Raw genomic sequence first — 13,272 nt, 5'->3', positions numbered from 1 at the left:
AGACCGCATCTCACGATTTCTGAATAATCATCGACCAACGGTCACTAATCACCACACATTTCTACTTTATATAAATAATAAGAGTCTTATTTAATCTATTATCGAACTTTTAAATTATTTTCATTTTGCCGAATTTAGGGTGGACATAAATGTTTAATCATAAAAAGTTAATACTAAAGTACTAGATTTGGTACTAGAGATAATGTCATAATAAATTAACTCTGATTGAAAAATTGAGATAACAAATCTGCATTTGATGATTGTGCGTTCTCGAGCTATCTGTAAATTTATGGAGTGTTTGATTATTTTATTTAGTACAATTGAGTTGTAAAGCACATTCAGACATGAAGTTAAATAATCTAGTTATACTTGTTTGTATTACTTGTGTTAAGGGGTTCGTTTCACAAAAAAACACTGATGCCCAGGATGTTTTTGGTGATTTTGGCAAGCCGGCATTTCTTACAACATACATAGAGAATCATGATATCGAGGGTGCAAGGAGGGCCTCCGCCGTACCGCCATTTTTGGAAGATGTGGAAAGCTATGCTGGTTTTTTCACGGTAAACAAGACATATAACTCGAATATTTATTTTTGGTTTTTTCCTGCCAGAGAAGACAAGGAGAACGCCCCTGTAGTCGTCTGGCTCCAAGGGGGTCCTGGAGCTTCATCTCTTTACGGTCTCTTCATAGAGAATGGAGTATACTGTATAAACCAAACTGGATCCTTGGAATTGCGCACTGTATACTGGTCTAAAATTGCAAATGTGATTTACATCGATAACCCAGTAGGAACGGGTTTTAGTTTTACAGACAGTGAGCAGGGATATGCCACAGAGCAAGCGGGAATCGGCAAGGATTTGTACAACATGATTGATCAGTTTTTCCTTGTTTTCCCTGAATATAGGAAAAACAACTTTTACATATTTGGTGAATCATATGGCGGAAAATATGCCCCATCAATGGCATATGCAATCCATACAAATAACCTTATCAGTGACAGAAAAATAAAATTAAAAGGAATCGGCATTGGCAATGGCTTCACAGATCCTCCTAATATGATGTTATATGATGAATATCTGTACAATATTGGTTTGATCGATGAGAAAGGAAAAAATATTTACAAACAGCATCAAAATTTGATTCTAGATGCATATAAAAACGGACTCTATGAAAAAGCTGGTATACAGTTCTGGAATATGACCAAATGTGTTTTCTACAATGAGACAGGTTTTACGTTTAGTTTTAATTTTCTACACTATAAAGATGACTTGATGAATGGAGATATAGGAAAATTTCTTTCACAAAAATACGTGAGAAGGGGCTTGCACGTCGGGGATATACCTTTCTTATTCAACAATACAGTTGTTATTCAGTATCTGTTAGCAGACACTCTCCAATCTGTTGTACCCTGGCTGGAGACACTCCTTGAAAACTACAGAGTTTTAGTTTATAGTGGTCAGCTTGATATAATCTGCGCTTACCCTCTTACAGTCAACTATCTGAAAAAGCTGGAATGGAGTGGAGCTCAAGAGTACAAGAATGCCAAAAGGGAGAAATGGTTTGTCGATGGTGAACTGGCAGGCTACGTAAAACAGGCCAAAGGGCTTACTGAGGTCCTCGTGAGGAATTCTGGACACATGGTGCCACAAGATCAACCAACACGGGCGCTTATTCTTTTGAAAAAGTTCATCTTTAACCAACCATTCTGAAACTATTCATGAACTTTTAAAATAGCTAAAATATTAAAACTTATATTACCATATGTAATTATAAATTATAATTATACATTCTTTACATATTAAAAATATATATATTTGGAAGATTGGAATTGGAATGGTAAAAGGAAACATATTACATACACTAGGATACACAGTAGACTGAAAAGAAGACAAAGAAGCTGATTTGTGTTCTGTAGTGTTTGTTTCATTTCAGTATCCCATCTGAGACTGGGGAACTTCTTTTCATTAAAGGTTTCTAATGAAGGCAGTATTTGGCTTTTCATCTTTGAGAGACTCCAACTTTCTCAGCAACAATGGATCGCCTTTCTTAGTTTTTAGATGAGAGCCTAAACTATAATATGCCGCAGTTCTTGATGAATTGACTGTCACCAGATGCAACTTCACCTTCTGCCCCAACCAAAATTTTCATGTTTTTAAAATAAAATAAAAATATTATGAATCAACAAGTAATTATAAAATAAACTAGGAAAAGATGCTAGCGTTTTATAAATGAATAAAATACCTCCTTTATTCTAAATTTTGCTATCTAATTTACAAACCAAATAAATATTATATATTAGTAGTAATTATCTGTGTCAAATTACCCAATTAATACCAATTTATTAACTTATAAATAACTCCAACCCAACTGACCCAACAGTCATGATAAAATATTGTCCAATGTTAAAAGGTATTTAATAGTGTTGTGTGGTGATTAGTGACCGTTAATCGATATTTATTTAGAAATCGTGAGATGTGGTCTGGTGTGATGTAGGTTGCAGAAAAACATTTTTGCTACTGGCACTCTCGACACGACACGCAAGAATGACACAATTACACAGAAGACAAACACTTCGAGTGAGTAGAAATACTTTGATTGAATATATAAAATATATTTTGCATTGTATAAATTCACTTGTCCACATCCAAAATGTAATTGTAATATGTAAACAATGTTTGTAAATCCCAGGCCCTGAAAATGATCTCAATAAAGATTGAAACGTTGGCACGATAAAGAAAATGTTTTTGTGAAACCTACATACACCAGACCGCATCTCACAATTTCTAAATAAATAGTAATTAATAGTAGTGCACTACTGCCAAATGGAGACAACAAAATATTGTCTGATATCCAGTGGTGGAGAACAGTCACAAGTCGATCAGACGATAAAAAATTGGGTTAAAAGGTCATTAACAGTAGTGCACTACTGCAAAACGGAGACAACAAAATATCGTCTGATATCCGGTGGTGGAGACCAGTCACAAGTCGATCAGACAATAAAAAATTGGCCAATGTGAAAGAGCACATTGCATTTAATTAGACACGTTAAAATATCGGCCAAATTTTTATTGGTCAAAAAATATTGTCAAGTGTGAAAGGGGCCTAACTGGGGGGGGGGAGTTGAAGGGAAACTTGGGTCAAGAGAAATAAAAATTTGACAATAGTCCTTTAATTTTTTCTCCTTTTCAGGATGGATGAATCTCTTTTTATGTGCTTTAAGCCAAATGGCAAACAAAAGTAAATGTTCTTCATCCGTCTTCATTCGTCTTCATCCTACACTGTCAATTAACAAACCACAAAGAAATAGGCATTACATCATTACTAACGACCAATTACAATATTTTATTATTTGAGCAGTGTGAAATATGTCTAATTTTTAACTCCATTATCATCCCTTGTTGCAAGAGAAAAAAAGCCATAAAGTACATCACTTTAGCATATTTGCTCTGACAGGCCATCCTTCACTATTTAGATTCAAATTCATAACTGTTTCCCAATGTTTTACTTTATCTGACTATGACATGAAATTTCATCATACATAAAAAAATTATAACATCAATCATTGATGTAATTATGGATTGTATTAGAATAAACACTTCAACTTACAGATAATACTTTGTTCATAAAAGAAATTTTTAGACGGGAGGGGATCAGTCTCACAGTCAGAATGAAAGTGTTAACGTTTATCACACTGTGTATACAGTGTGTATTATCGTTTAGTCCATATAAGAAAATTGAATATTACCAAGTTTCAGGACAAGATTATGGCGAGCCAGTGTTTCTGACAAAATATTTGGAAAAGCATGATGTTGAGGGAGCAAGAGAAGCTTCATTCGTGCCTCCAATGGTCGAAAACGTATTCAGCTATGCGGGATATTTCACAGTCAATAAAACACACAACTCAAATCTCTTTTTCTGGTATTTTCCCGCGGAGGACAACTTGGATCGAGCCCCGGTGGTTGTGTGGTTGCAAGGTGGCCCAGGAGCTTCTTCGATGTACGGCCTCTTTACCGAACATGGGCCGTTAAGACTGATCAACGGTGAAGTAAAACTCTATGAACATCGTTGGACAAAATTTGCCCACATGATTTACATTGACAACCCCGTCGGAACCGGTTTTAGTTTTACCGACAAAGATGGTTATTCCACTGATGAAACAATGGTGGGAAATAATCTACACGAGGCGATCAGACAGTTTTTCCAGGTTTTTCCGGATTTGAAGAAAAATGACTTTTTCGTCACTGGAGAGTCATATGGGGGTAAATACGTTCCTGCGATGGCGTATACGATCCACGAAAAAAATAAATTATCCCATGAAAAACTCAACTTAAAAGGATTCGCTATTGGAAATGGTCTATGTGATCCCATAAATATGTTGAACTACGGAAAGCATCTTAATGAATTAGGCTTGATTGACTCTCCGACAAAATTGAAATTTGAAAGAATCCAAAACAAGGTATGTAGTAAATTACTATAACTTGGTGATTGGCTAAAATGATATTAAAAAAATATTTTGATTAAATTTATTTTTTGGGTGAAGTTAAATTAACCATTCATTATTTTATTTAGTTACGTGAGCATATTAAAAAAGAAGAATATGTTGAGGCTTTTGAGACATTTGACACTCTGCTGAATGGTGACTTGACACCCTACCCCTCGCTTTTTGCCAATGTGACAGGATTTTCTTTTTACTTCAATTTCTTACACACCAAAGATAATTCTGATGCAGATTTGGGCAAGTTTTTCCAAAAAGACACTGTCCGCAAGAGCATTCATGTTGGAAACTTAACATTCAACAGCGGGCGAGTAGTAGAGCAACACCTTGTCCAGGACGTCATGAAATCGATTAAGCCCTGGTTTGAAGTCCTGATCGAAAAGTACCGAGTACTGATCTACAACGGTCAACTGGATATAATTGTTGCATATCCTCTAACACTGGATTTTCTCCAAACAGTCAATTGGAGCGGAAGCCAGGCTTATAAAAGAGCACAAAGGAAGAAATGGTACGTGGACAGCGAACTGGCCGGCTACTATAAAACAGTCAAGGGGTTTACTGAAGTATTAGTCCGCAATGCTGGCCACATGGTTCCATCTGATCAACCTGTCTGGGCTTTTGACTTAATGGAAAGATTTTTGTACAATAAACCAATGTGAAAACATTAAAACGTGTTTTTATTAAAAATTGGAAAAAAAAGATAAATAAAATAAAAGAAAAATTAAATTACTTCAGAGTAAATCATTAAGACAACCTTTGCTTTATAAAAATGGTAAATTCACTGTATCACCGTAAAAAAATATCATAAAAAGACTTATTTTGGAAGTTCCTATTCAGGTTTCATATTTTGAAATAATCCCAAAAACTGTTTAAACAAATTAACTTTATTGCAAAAAATTAATTAACAAAAATTAAACAAGATCACATTGTCAATCATTTATTTGAGCTTTGGCATAAAATTGGTCTGAGACCTGAAAAAAAAAGTATGTCAAGATTATTCTCAGTATTTACGATTCTTAAACAGAAAAATGCAATATTTATAATTACCAGAAATTGAATGTCCTATATGTGCTACAATATTTCTCGTACAGGATTATCAATGGTAACTTTTGGTTCAGCTTTTTCTAGGGGATTTTTGTTAGATGCGTTCTGAAAATAATACATTAAATACATTATTAAAGGATAAAAAGAAAAGGACCAAAATTGAATGTTGAAAAATTACCAATTTTGACTTTTGTCTTAGTTAATCTGCTCAATTTCTATTCGCTTAGAGCAGGACTAGCATTGAATATAAGATCACCAATAAAAATAAATGATACCGTCAATAGGGAAATAATTACTTTTCCATCTAGAAAAAAAAAAACAATTCAAACATTGAACTAATGTTCAAAATAAAAATTAATTATAATTTATCATTATAATTCATCATAAAAATGTTTAATCTAAAAGGCTTTACAAATATTTACTTTCAGATATAGACAAGCTTTTTCACAAATGAGACACTGCATCAAAGGGGGGGGGGAATTCTGCTACATCTAAAGATCGCTTTCACTTAATGTCTTTACTTTTTTAATTTCATTTCCAATTATTCTTATTCTTAAACGTTTTTCAAATGCTCCAGCCAGGCATTTGAGTGAGTTGAGTATCAGGGTCATAACATTATTAGAGGAATGATACAGCCGGTGAGAAGACTCCAGTAGAATAAATGTAAATCAAGAAGGGTTCCTCGGCCCTTCAGAGAAACAAGGCTTCACACTAGAAGGCCAGCAGAGGCTTGACCTAGGTCGACAAACAAGAGAGATGATAGATTCATCAGGCTCTACAAAACTGCAGCATTACAGGAAATGAGATACAAAATATGTTGAGACAAGACCGAACTGTTTGATTTCCTCCAGGGTGAAAGAAGGCTCAATGAAAATAACCTCATGGCCCGGCACCTTGCACGTGGACCTCTCCTTATCAAGCTCAGAAAAATGGCCAGGCTTCAATTCACACAGAAACATGTGAATTGGACATTGGAAGATTGGGGACATGTTCTCTGTACAGATGAGGTGAGAATTTGCCTCAAATCTTCAGATGGGCATAATTTCATATGGAGACACTCAGGAGAAAGGTACGCCTCATGCAATAGGGTTCCTTAGGTGGCATTCCTCGGTGGGTAATTGATGTTCTGGGGTGGCATTTCTTTGAACACCCGCACTGAATTGGTTGTTGTGCAAAGAAAATCTCTAACTTCACAGAGATACTTACAAAACATAACCATCACAACATGTAGTGTCATTTGCCCCCCACATCGGTGAGAACTGAGTGCTTTGGAAGGCTTTGAAGTTCAGATATGAACCCAATGGAACACATTTGGGGCCAACTTAAGTGACGAGTACGACAGTGAACCTAGGTAACACCTAACACCCTAAAAAAGTTGGAAACTGCTGTTTTTGATTAATGGCTCTGGATTTTACTAGAAACCTTTTCTAAGGAATGAAAATGCGTTTAAGAGATGTCATTTGTGCTAGAGGTGGAAATACTCGGTATTAAAGGGGACAAAACTTTTTTTAAAATAATTTTTATGTTTTTGATTTTTTGTTTTTTTAAGAATTAGGTAATAAACATTTACTTTTTAAATTTCTTATTTTTACAACTTATTTTTTGCTATGCGAAATATGAATAAGCATAAATACATTAAAATTTAAGGGTGGTGCGTTAATTTTGTACCTCAGTGAATTAATGTCAAAAAAATACAAAATGCTAAAATCAAAATTATCAATCAAAACTAAAAAAAATCAGACGATATAAAAAATTACCTCAAGAGATTATTTTACACGTGCACAATCTAAGAGTTTCAAACAATCACAAGATCCTTTTCTCTTTTTTGTATAATGATATTACAGGATGCTTGCAAAACATGCTCCTTACCATGCGGAAAAAACTAGTTTTGAGATCAAAAACATGATGTGTCAAAACAAGCGATGCGGGGCCGTCTGTAATTAAGCTCTGGTTAGTGAGACCCTAAACCACTACTGTTTAAAAGACAAACAAAGGGGTTAAACCAATATATGATGGGTAATAAACAAACTTGCAAGAAAATTACCTCGAGTCTGTCACCCTCGAATTTGAACTCTTCCAAAATAGTGCTGTTGGAGAAAAAATGCTGTTAAAGGGCTTTGTATTTTTGTCGATGGAAGTTATCTGAAAATGATTAAAAACAACATAAGTTAAATTTATCAGTCACTTTTTTTAAATATATATTACCTAACATTTCAAGGGTTTCTGTGTAAGCAGGGTCCTTTTTTTTTTTTTTTTTTTTTTTTTTTTTTTCGTTTTTCAATCAACCCAGCACATTCAAAACTAGCGTCTTCAAATGGGGAATGTGTTGTTTTAGCTAGAACACAACTCAGTTAAGATGGTCAAGAGAAAGTTTCTTGTCTGACATCACCTTTTAATGTCATCTTCTTTTCAGTCTATGAGAAAACTGTCTTGTTCTTGTGTAGGGTTGTTAAGACTGAGGCCTTTACATCTTTTCATTTTTCTTTGTTTTTTGATTTTTTTTTTTTTTTTTTTTTTTAGATATTTTAAAAGCAATTTCTTCAAGAAAACTTTCATTTTTTCAGATTATTTTGTCACATTTAAAATGGGAATTACGAGTAATAAGAACATTGTTATATACAATGTAACATATATAAATAAATTATCAATATTTTTCTCCATTTAGATCTTATAACTATTTAAATAATATACTAATCATCTTTTTTTTTGCTTTTTTTAAATTTATTTATTTAGTTTTTTTAAGGAAAAACCTTTATTTTCTGCTACTTTTTAAATACTCCATTTAGTTTTTTATCAGTCCTTCAAAAATTAAAAATTAAAAAATAAATAAAAAGTTTACAATAATTGATACATTTTTTGTTTAAATTTTGAGACTCATTTTAAACTGCCAAAATAAGTTGAAGGACTTTTTTCACTTTTCTAAATGTAAGAATTTAGATAAAAATCGCATTTAAATGAAAACGACAACAGTTAGACTAGTCTATTGCTCACACTGAATCAATAAGTATTATAAACAATTAAAAAATAAAATTGACGTCTAATTTTTCTACTTTTTAAAAATAAAAAGTTAAATGTCGAATAAGTTTTTTTTTGTTTTTTTATTTTTTTAGTTTTTTTTTAAAGAAATTAAAACTCAATCTGCCCAATAATTCGAAATTTTTGTTCGCGATTTTACCCAACGAGTTAGCCGAAAAGTTTAACAAGATTTTACATTTTCTAAAAAAAATTACCGATTTAAATCCCTTGTTTCGACGAAATTTATCCCATTTATTAATACAAAATTGACCCTTTAATCCTACCGACTGTTTAACACTTATCATAATTAATTCGATAATACGACAAATAAAACTGCCTAATGTTTTATTACTGGATTTTATTTAATACATTCACAAGTCGACCGACGATGGTGCCCTAATCCGGTAGGACACGTATTTCTCCTTTATTTATTTCAAATACAATATTTCCTTTCCCTATTTTAATATTTTTATTATTAAACGATTTTACTCCCCCCAGAATGCAAGAACTGTTTACTTCAACGCGACCCAATCCCCCGACGGCGTATTTAATTTTCCCAACGATGGCAGATTCAAAATACCCATAACCCCGGAATATTTGTTGGTTTAGATTTGGTACATGGCGAGCCTCTCACGGAGTAGTTCTGAGAATGGATCCGTGAATTTCTTCCAGTTCTCTTCGCCCAGTTCATTCTTGTACCCATGGAGGACCTTGGAGAAGACGGCCTTTAAGTGATCCCCGGGGTCGTCCCAGGTTGCGATCGCATTGCAAAAGAGATACAAGTCTCGCAGAATGCCCACAGGACGGATGATGATCACCTGACACATGCCTTTGAAAGTAGATTCTTTTTCGTATCTATCGCGTATGTTGCCAGCGGATAAGCACCACACACGGGAAAATTGGTCTAGAACGGCAGACACCTCAACTGGGCAGACGTTTCCGATCCTACCGAGTGCTATCGCCGCGATATCGACTAATATCCTGTTGCCCGAATTGATGATCGCGACAAGCTGTTTAATTATAAGGTCCACGTAGGGGTTCAGCTCGCTCCCATCGACTTTAACACATATCTCACCAATCGCCCATGTAGCATTGTTACAGACAGGAAGACACTGTGGGTTGATGTTACAGACTATCACTGGGATGAAATTTCCCCACACGGGGTAAATGCAAGGGAAACAGTTTCTTGCCATGTCTCCGAGCAGAGAGAAACTACTCTGTCTTACCTCCGGTGTGCTGTTCTGCATGCATTGGTACAAGAGGTTTAAAAGGTTGGAGTTGCGTATCAATGGCTCCATTTGCGGTCCCAGACCACCTACCAGGCCTGACACCAAATCAAGCGAGCAGATTATAAACTCGACCTCGTATTCAGGGAGGTCATCGTTCTTTGGGTCTTTCTCCTTGGCCATCTGCTGCGCCAATGTCTTTTCGATAAGCACGAGACTCCTTTTAAAAACAGGTTCGGCAAAAGGAATAAAACCATGCTTCAAGGCGACTGCAACAGACGTAATACATTCGAATAGGCAGAACAAGTCCCTGTCTTCGTCGTTGGTTTTGTTCCATTTGTCAATTAATGGTGGCATCAAGAGATTAATGTACTCCTGACTGTTAAGACAACTTCCAACATAATTAGCTAATGTGCCAACAGCATCGTAAAGCAGGGATAGATTCCTTCTTTGGTATTTAGAAAAGGCAAATACAAAAGTTTTAAGAATGGCTTCAAGATGGTTGATAAGTTTGAAACTGGCGACCTCTTCCAGTTTAGCCAAAGCGGAACAAGCACTCTCTTGCACTTTTTTGTTGGAATCGAGCATCCTGTGAAGCAGTCCAGAAAGGATCTGCTCAAGATATACATTGCTGGCTTCAGAAACCACCCATTCGTAATATCTGGAGAGGGTCCAGCAAGTGATCACCCTGATGAGCGATCTCTTATGGCTCATGCATTGAATCAAATATGGGATCAGGTCATTCAGATGTTGAATGATCCCACTCATGCAACCTTCTGAAATCGCACCGAGGGCAAGGATCCCAGATTCTTTGATCACCCAATCATTATGGAAAAGAGTCTCATTTAAAATTGGTAAAATCACAGGAAGGAGGTCCTCTTTGAAGATCTGAGCGAAAGTATCTAAAGCCGCCGCATTGCTCTTCCTTATATTCCAATCTCCGATGATTTCTTCTTCATCAGAGCATTCTTCCCTTTCGTTATCCAGAGTCTTCTGTCTGTAAAACCTCGGCTTGATGTCTTCATCCCTGTCTTCGACAGCCTCATCGTCTATGTCCCCTTTAAGAACAGCTATATCAAAATCCGTAAACTTCATATTGCTCACAAGCACCGGTACCAATTTGGGAAGGTAAGGACCGAGGACTTCTTTACAAATGGCCTGCTCAGACAGAGTGTGCCAGAAGTCGGTGGCCTGTAAGGCGACGTTCTCATCCTGTGTCTTTAGTATCATGTATTCGATCACAGGTTTTATGTAAGGAAGAAGGCTGTCCACCTTCTGCTCCAACAGCTTGACGAATGCCTGACACACCTGCCTGCAGACCTCTGGGTCGTTGTCGTTCGATATCTCAAAGAGCACATTCATAAAATAGTCAAAGTTTTGCAAAAAAGTCACTGACTTGTTGGAGATGAACATGTTGATGCAGGTGACGGCAGTCGATCGCACCTTCGTATCGTTGTGTCCGAGGAAGTTGAACAGTTTGAGTACGATGTGGTTGAGAGGCGAGTCGGGGTCACGCAGCTCGGTCATGTCTTCGCATATCTTGATAAGCGCGTTCATCACGCCCTCGCAGGCATTGCCGTCATTAGTCTCGAGCAGGCCAACAAGGCAGGGGAGAAGCTCCGGCCAGCTGGCCAGCGAGTCCAAACTCACCAGGGTGGAGATGAGCGTGCCTACCGTCTTCCGCACCAGCGACGACTTGTCCTGGATGCTGACCAGTGCCATCTGCTTCACGTATTCGACCACGTCCGAGACGTCGGTTCGCATGTTCTGCTGGTACCTCCTCACGATGTTTTTGACGTTGAGGCAACTCCGCGACCGGATCGCCTCGTCCTCCTCGGGCATCTTCGTCACCACGTACATGAGGTACTTGCAGAACTCCGGGTTCGCGCTAAGCTCCTCGAACCTCTCGCTGACGGCCCGCTGTGTGGCCGTGTCCGGTGCCATCGACAGCTTCAGCAGGACGAGCACATCTTTCAGCCACTGCTCCTGCGGCTGGAAAGTCATTTCCCCCTTCCTTCCTCCAACTAAAAACAAAACTGAACCAAACGAAAAACGGCAGTTTTTACTTTACCTTCCGTTCCGACCCTAACAGTCGCAAGTTAACCATTCGAAAGGAGAAGGGCCGAGTCGTACAACTCGACGGCTATCGAATATATCATTTAAACAAGCTTCGGCAGATTCGCCGCTCCTTCTCGATCTCGACGGACTCGCCTTCAACTTGCAAACGGATCCAAAAGAAATTTGACGGATACGACTTTTTTTCCCCGTTCGCCCGTGAAAAAGTGATTCGGTCGAGAAGTTGCCGCTTCAAGTGGCCGTGGAATCCACGCTGAGATTCGCCCTTTTCAAATTCAACATTTCAACCTCCAGCAACACTCCTCTCAAAATCGCTAACGTTAACAAATAAGTAAATATTTAACTCTTGATAGAACATTATTTATTTACACCAAGATATTGTTCACATTCATTAAATTAAATTTAGTTGTACTAGTAAATTTTTTTATTGGGCTCCCATTTCATCAATTTCAATTTAGTTGTCCTAATAAATTTTTTGTTGTTCACATCCATTAAATTAAATTTAGTTGTACTAGTAATTTTTTATTGGGCTCCCATTTCATCAATTTTAGTTTAGTTGTCCTAGTAATTTTTTTTTATTATCGAGTATTCATTAAAATAAATTTATATCCCACCCATCATCTTATTATGTAGGTAGTTCACAAAATCAGGATGGACACTATCAAAAAATTTAGTTTTTAGTAAATTTTTTTGTTGAGCCCTCATTTCATAAATTTCAATTCAGTCGTCCTAGTAAATTTTTTAAATGAATTCCCATTCATCCAATTAAGTTTAGTTATCCTAGTAAATTTTCTCAGTTGACATTCATCAAATTAAATTTAGTTATTAGTAATTTTTTTATGAAGTTCACATTAATTAAATTTAGTTGACCAAGCAATTTTTTTTGTTGAGTTCACATTTTATAAATTTCAATTGTTGTCCTAGTAAATTTTTTTTATTGAGTACACATTCATCAAATTAAATCTAATTGTCCTAGTAAATTTTTTAGTTGAGTTCACATTTCATCAATTTAGTTGTAATAATAATTTTTTTAGTTGAGTTCACATTCATTAAATTAAATTTTGTTGTACTGGTACATTTTTATTGAGTTCCCATTTCATCAGTTTCAATTTAATTGTCCTAGTAAATTGACTTTTAAATTTATTTAATTATGTTGACTTTTTGGTACTGGCAATTTAAAGCACTTGCCTAATATTGTACCACTGTTAATACATGTAATTCAAGTTGTATTGAAATCCACTATATTTTACAAGTGAGATACTACACTAATGTACTTGCCAACAAAACAAATGTTAATACAAGCAGTTAAAAAAAAAACCTTTGTTGCCCCTAGACAAATATTCATTAGCACATATGAGGCGTTGCGGATACGAAGGGCGAACTCGACATCAGGTTAATTTTTTTTTTTTGGTCACC

The 13,272-nt window shown here is 36.1% G+C and overlaps 2 protein-coding genes, 1 long non-coding RNA gene and 1 pseudogene across 7 annotated transcripts; 2 read left to right on the top strand and 2 right to left on the bottom strand.

The window, feature by feature from the left end:
• The first annotated feature begins 136 nt into the window (after positions 1–136).
• On the top strand, positions 137–2,301 carry LOC106668490 (venom serine carboxypeptidase-like). Its single transcript, XM_014397317.2, has one exon. The coding sequence runs from the start codon at positions 345–347 to the stop codon at positions 1,707–1,709; it is 1,365 nt and encodes a 454-aa protein (XP_014252803.1). The 5' UTR covers positions 137–344; the 3' UTR covers positions 1,710–2,301.
• Positions 2,302–3,289: 988 nt separating this feature from the next.
• Positions 3,290–5,165, top strand: LOC106668484 (venom serine carboxypeptidase-like). The gene is made up of 2 exons (XM_014397303.2): positions 3,290–4,456; positions 4,570–5,165. Exons 1-2 carry the CDS (start codon positions 3,668–3,670, stop codon positions 5,152–5,154), a joined length of 1,374 nt encoding a protein of 457 aa, XP_014252789.1. The 5' UTR covers positions 3,290–3,667; the 3' UTR covers positions 5,155–5,165.
• A 193-nt stretch (positions 5,166–5,358) lies between these two features.
• LOC106670820 lies at positions 5,359–8,063 on the bottom strand. 5 transcript variants are annotated; one of them, XR_001341133.2, is made up of 7 exons: positions 7,929–8,063; positions 7,745–7,874; positions 7,584–7,681; positions 7,297–7,512; positions 5,718–5,843; positions 5,543–5,644; positions 5,359–5,466 (listed from the first exon to the last, which is right to left on the bottom strand). It is a non-coding gene; the product is annotated as an uncharacterized LOC106670820 (long non-coding RNA). The 5 variants fall into 5 exon arrangements; XR_001341134.2 differs by having other exon boundaries at positions 7,409–7,512; XR_002910758.1 differs by having other exon boundaries at positions 7,297–7,473.
• A 1,096-nt stretch (positions 8,064–9,159) lies between these two features.
• Positions 9,160–11,784, bottom strand: LOC106666457 (annotated as a pseudogene).
• Between the last annotated feature and the right edge of the window lie 1,488 nt (positions 11,785–13,272).

Source organism: Cimex lectularius, unplaced genomic scaffold (assembly GCF_000648675.2).
Source record: "Cimex lectularius strain Harlan isolate CLEC.00 unplaced genomic scaffold, Clec_2.1 scaffold302, whole genome shotgun sequence".
NCBI lineage: Eukaryota > Metazoa > Arthropoda > Insecta > Hemiptera > Cimicidae > Cimex > Cimex lectularius.
This window is presented reverse-complemented; position numbering and strand designations above follow the sequence as displayed.

What these genes read in the sequence shown, in the direction of transcription:
- LOC106668490 (XM_014397317.2), top strand. Translation starts at nt 345, where the DNA reads ATGAAGTTAAATAATCTAGTTATACTTGTTTGTATTACTTGTGTTAAG.
- LOC106668484 (XM_014397303.2), top strand. Translation starts at nt 3,668, where the DNA reads ATGAAAGTGTTAACGTTTATCACACTGTGTATACAGTGTGTATTATCG. An exon ending in TTGAAAGAATCCAAAACAAG is followed by an intron (nt 4,457 to 4,569) that starts GTATGTAGTAAA and finishes TATTTTATTTAG; the next exon opens with TTACGTGAGCATATTAAAAA.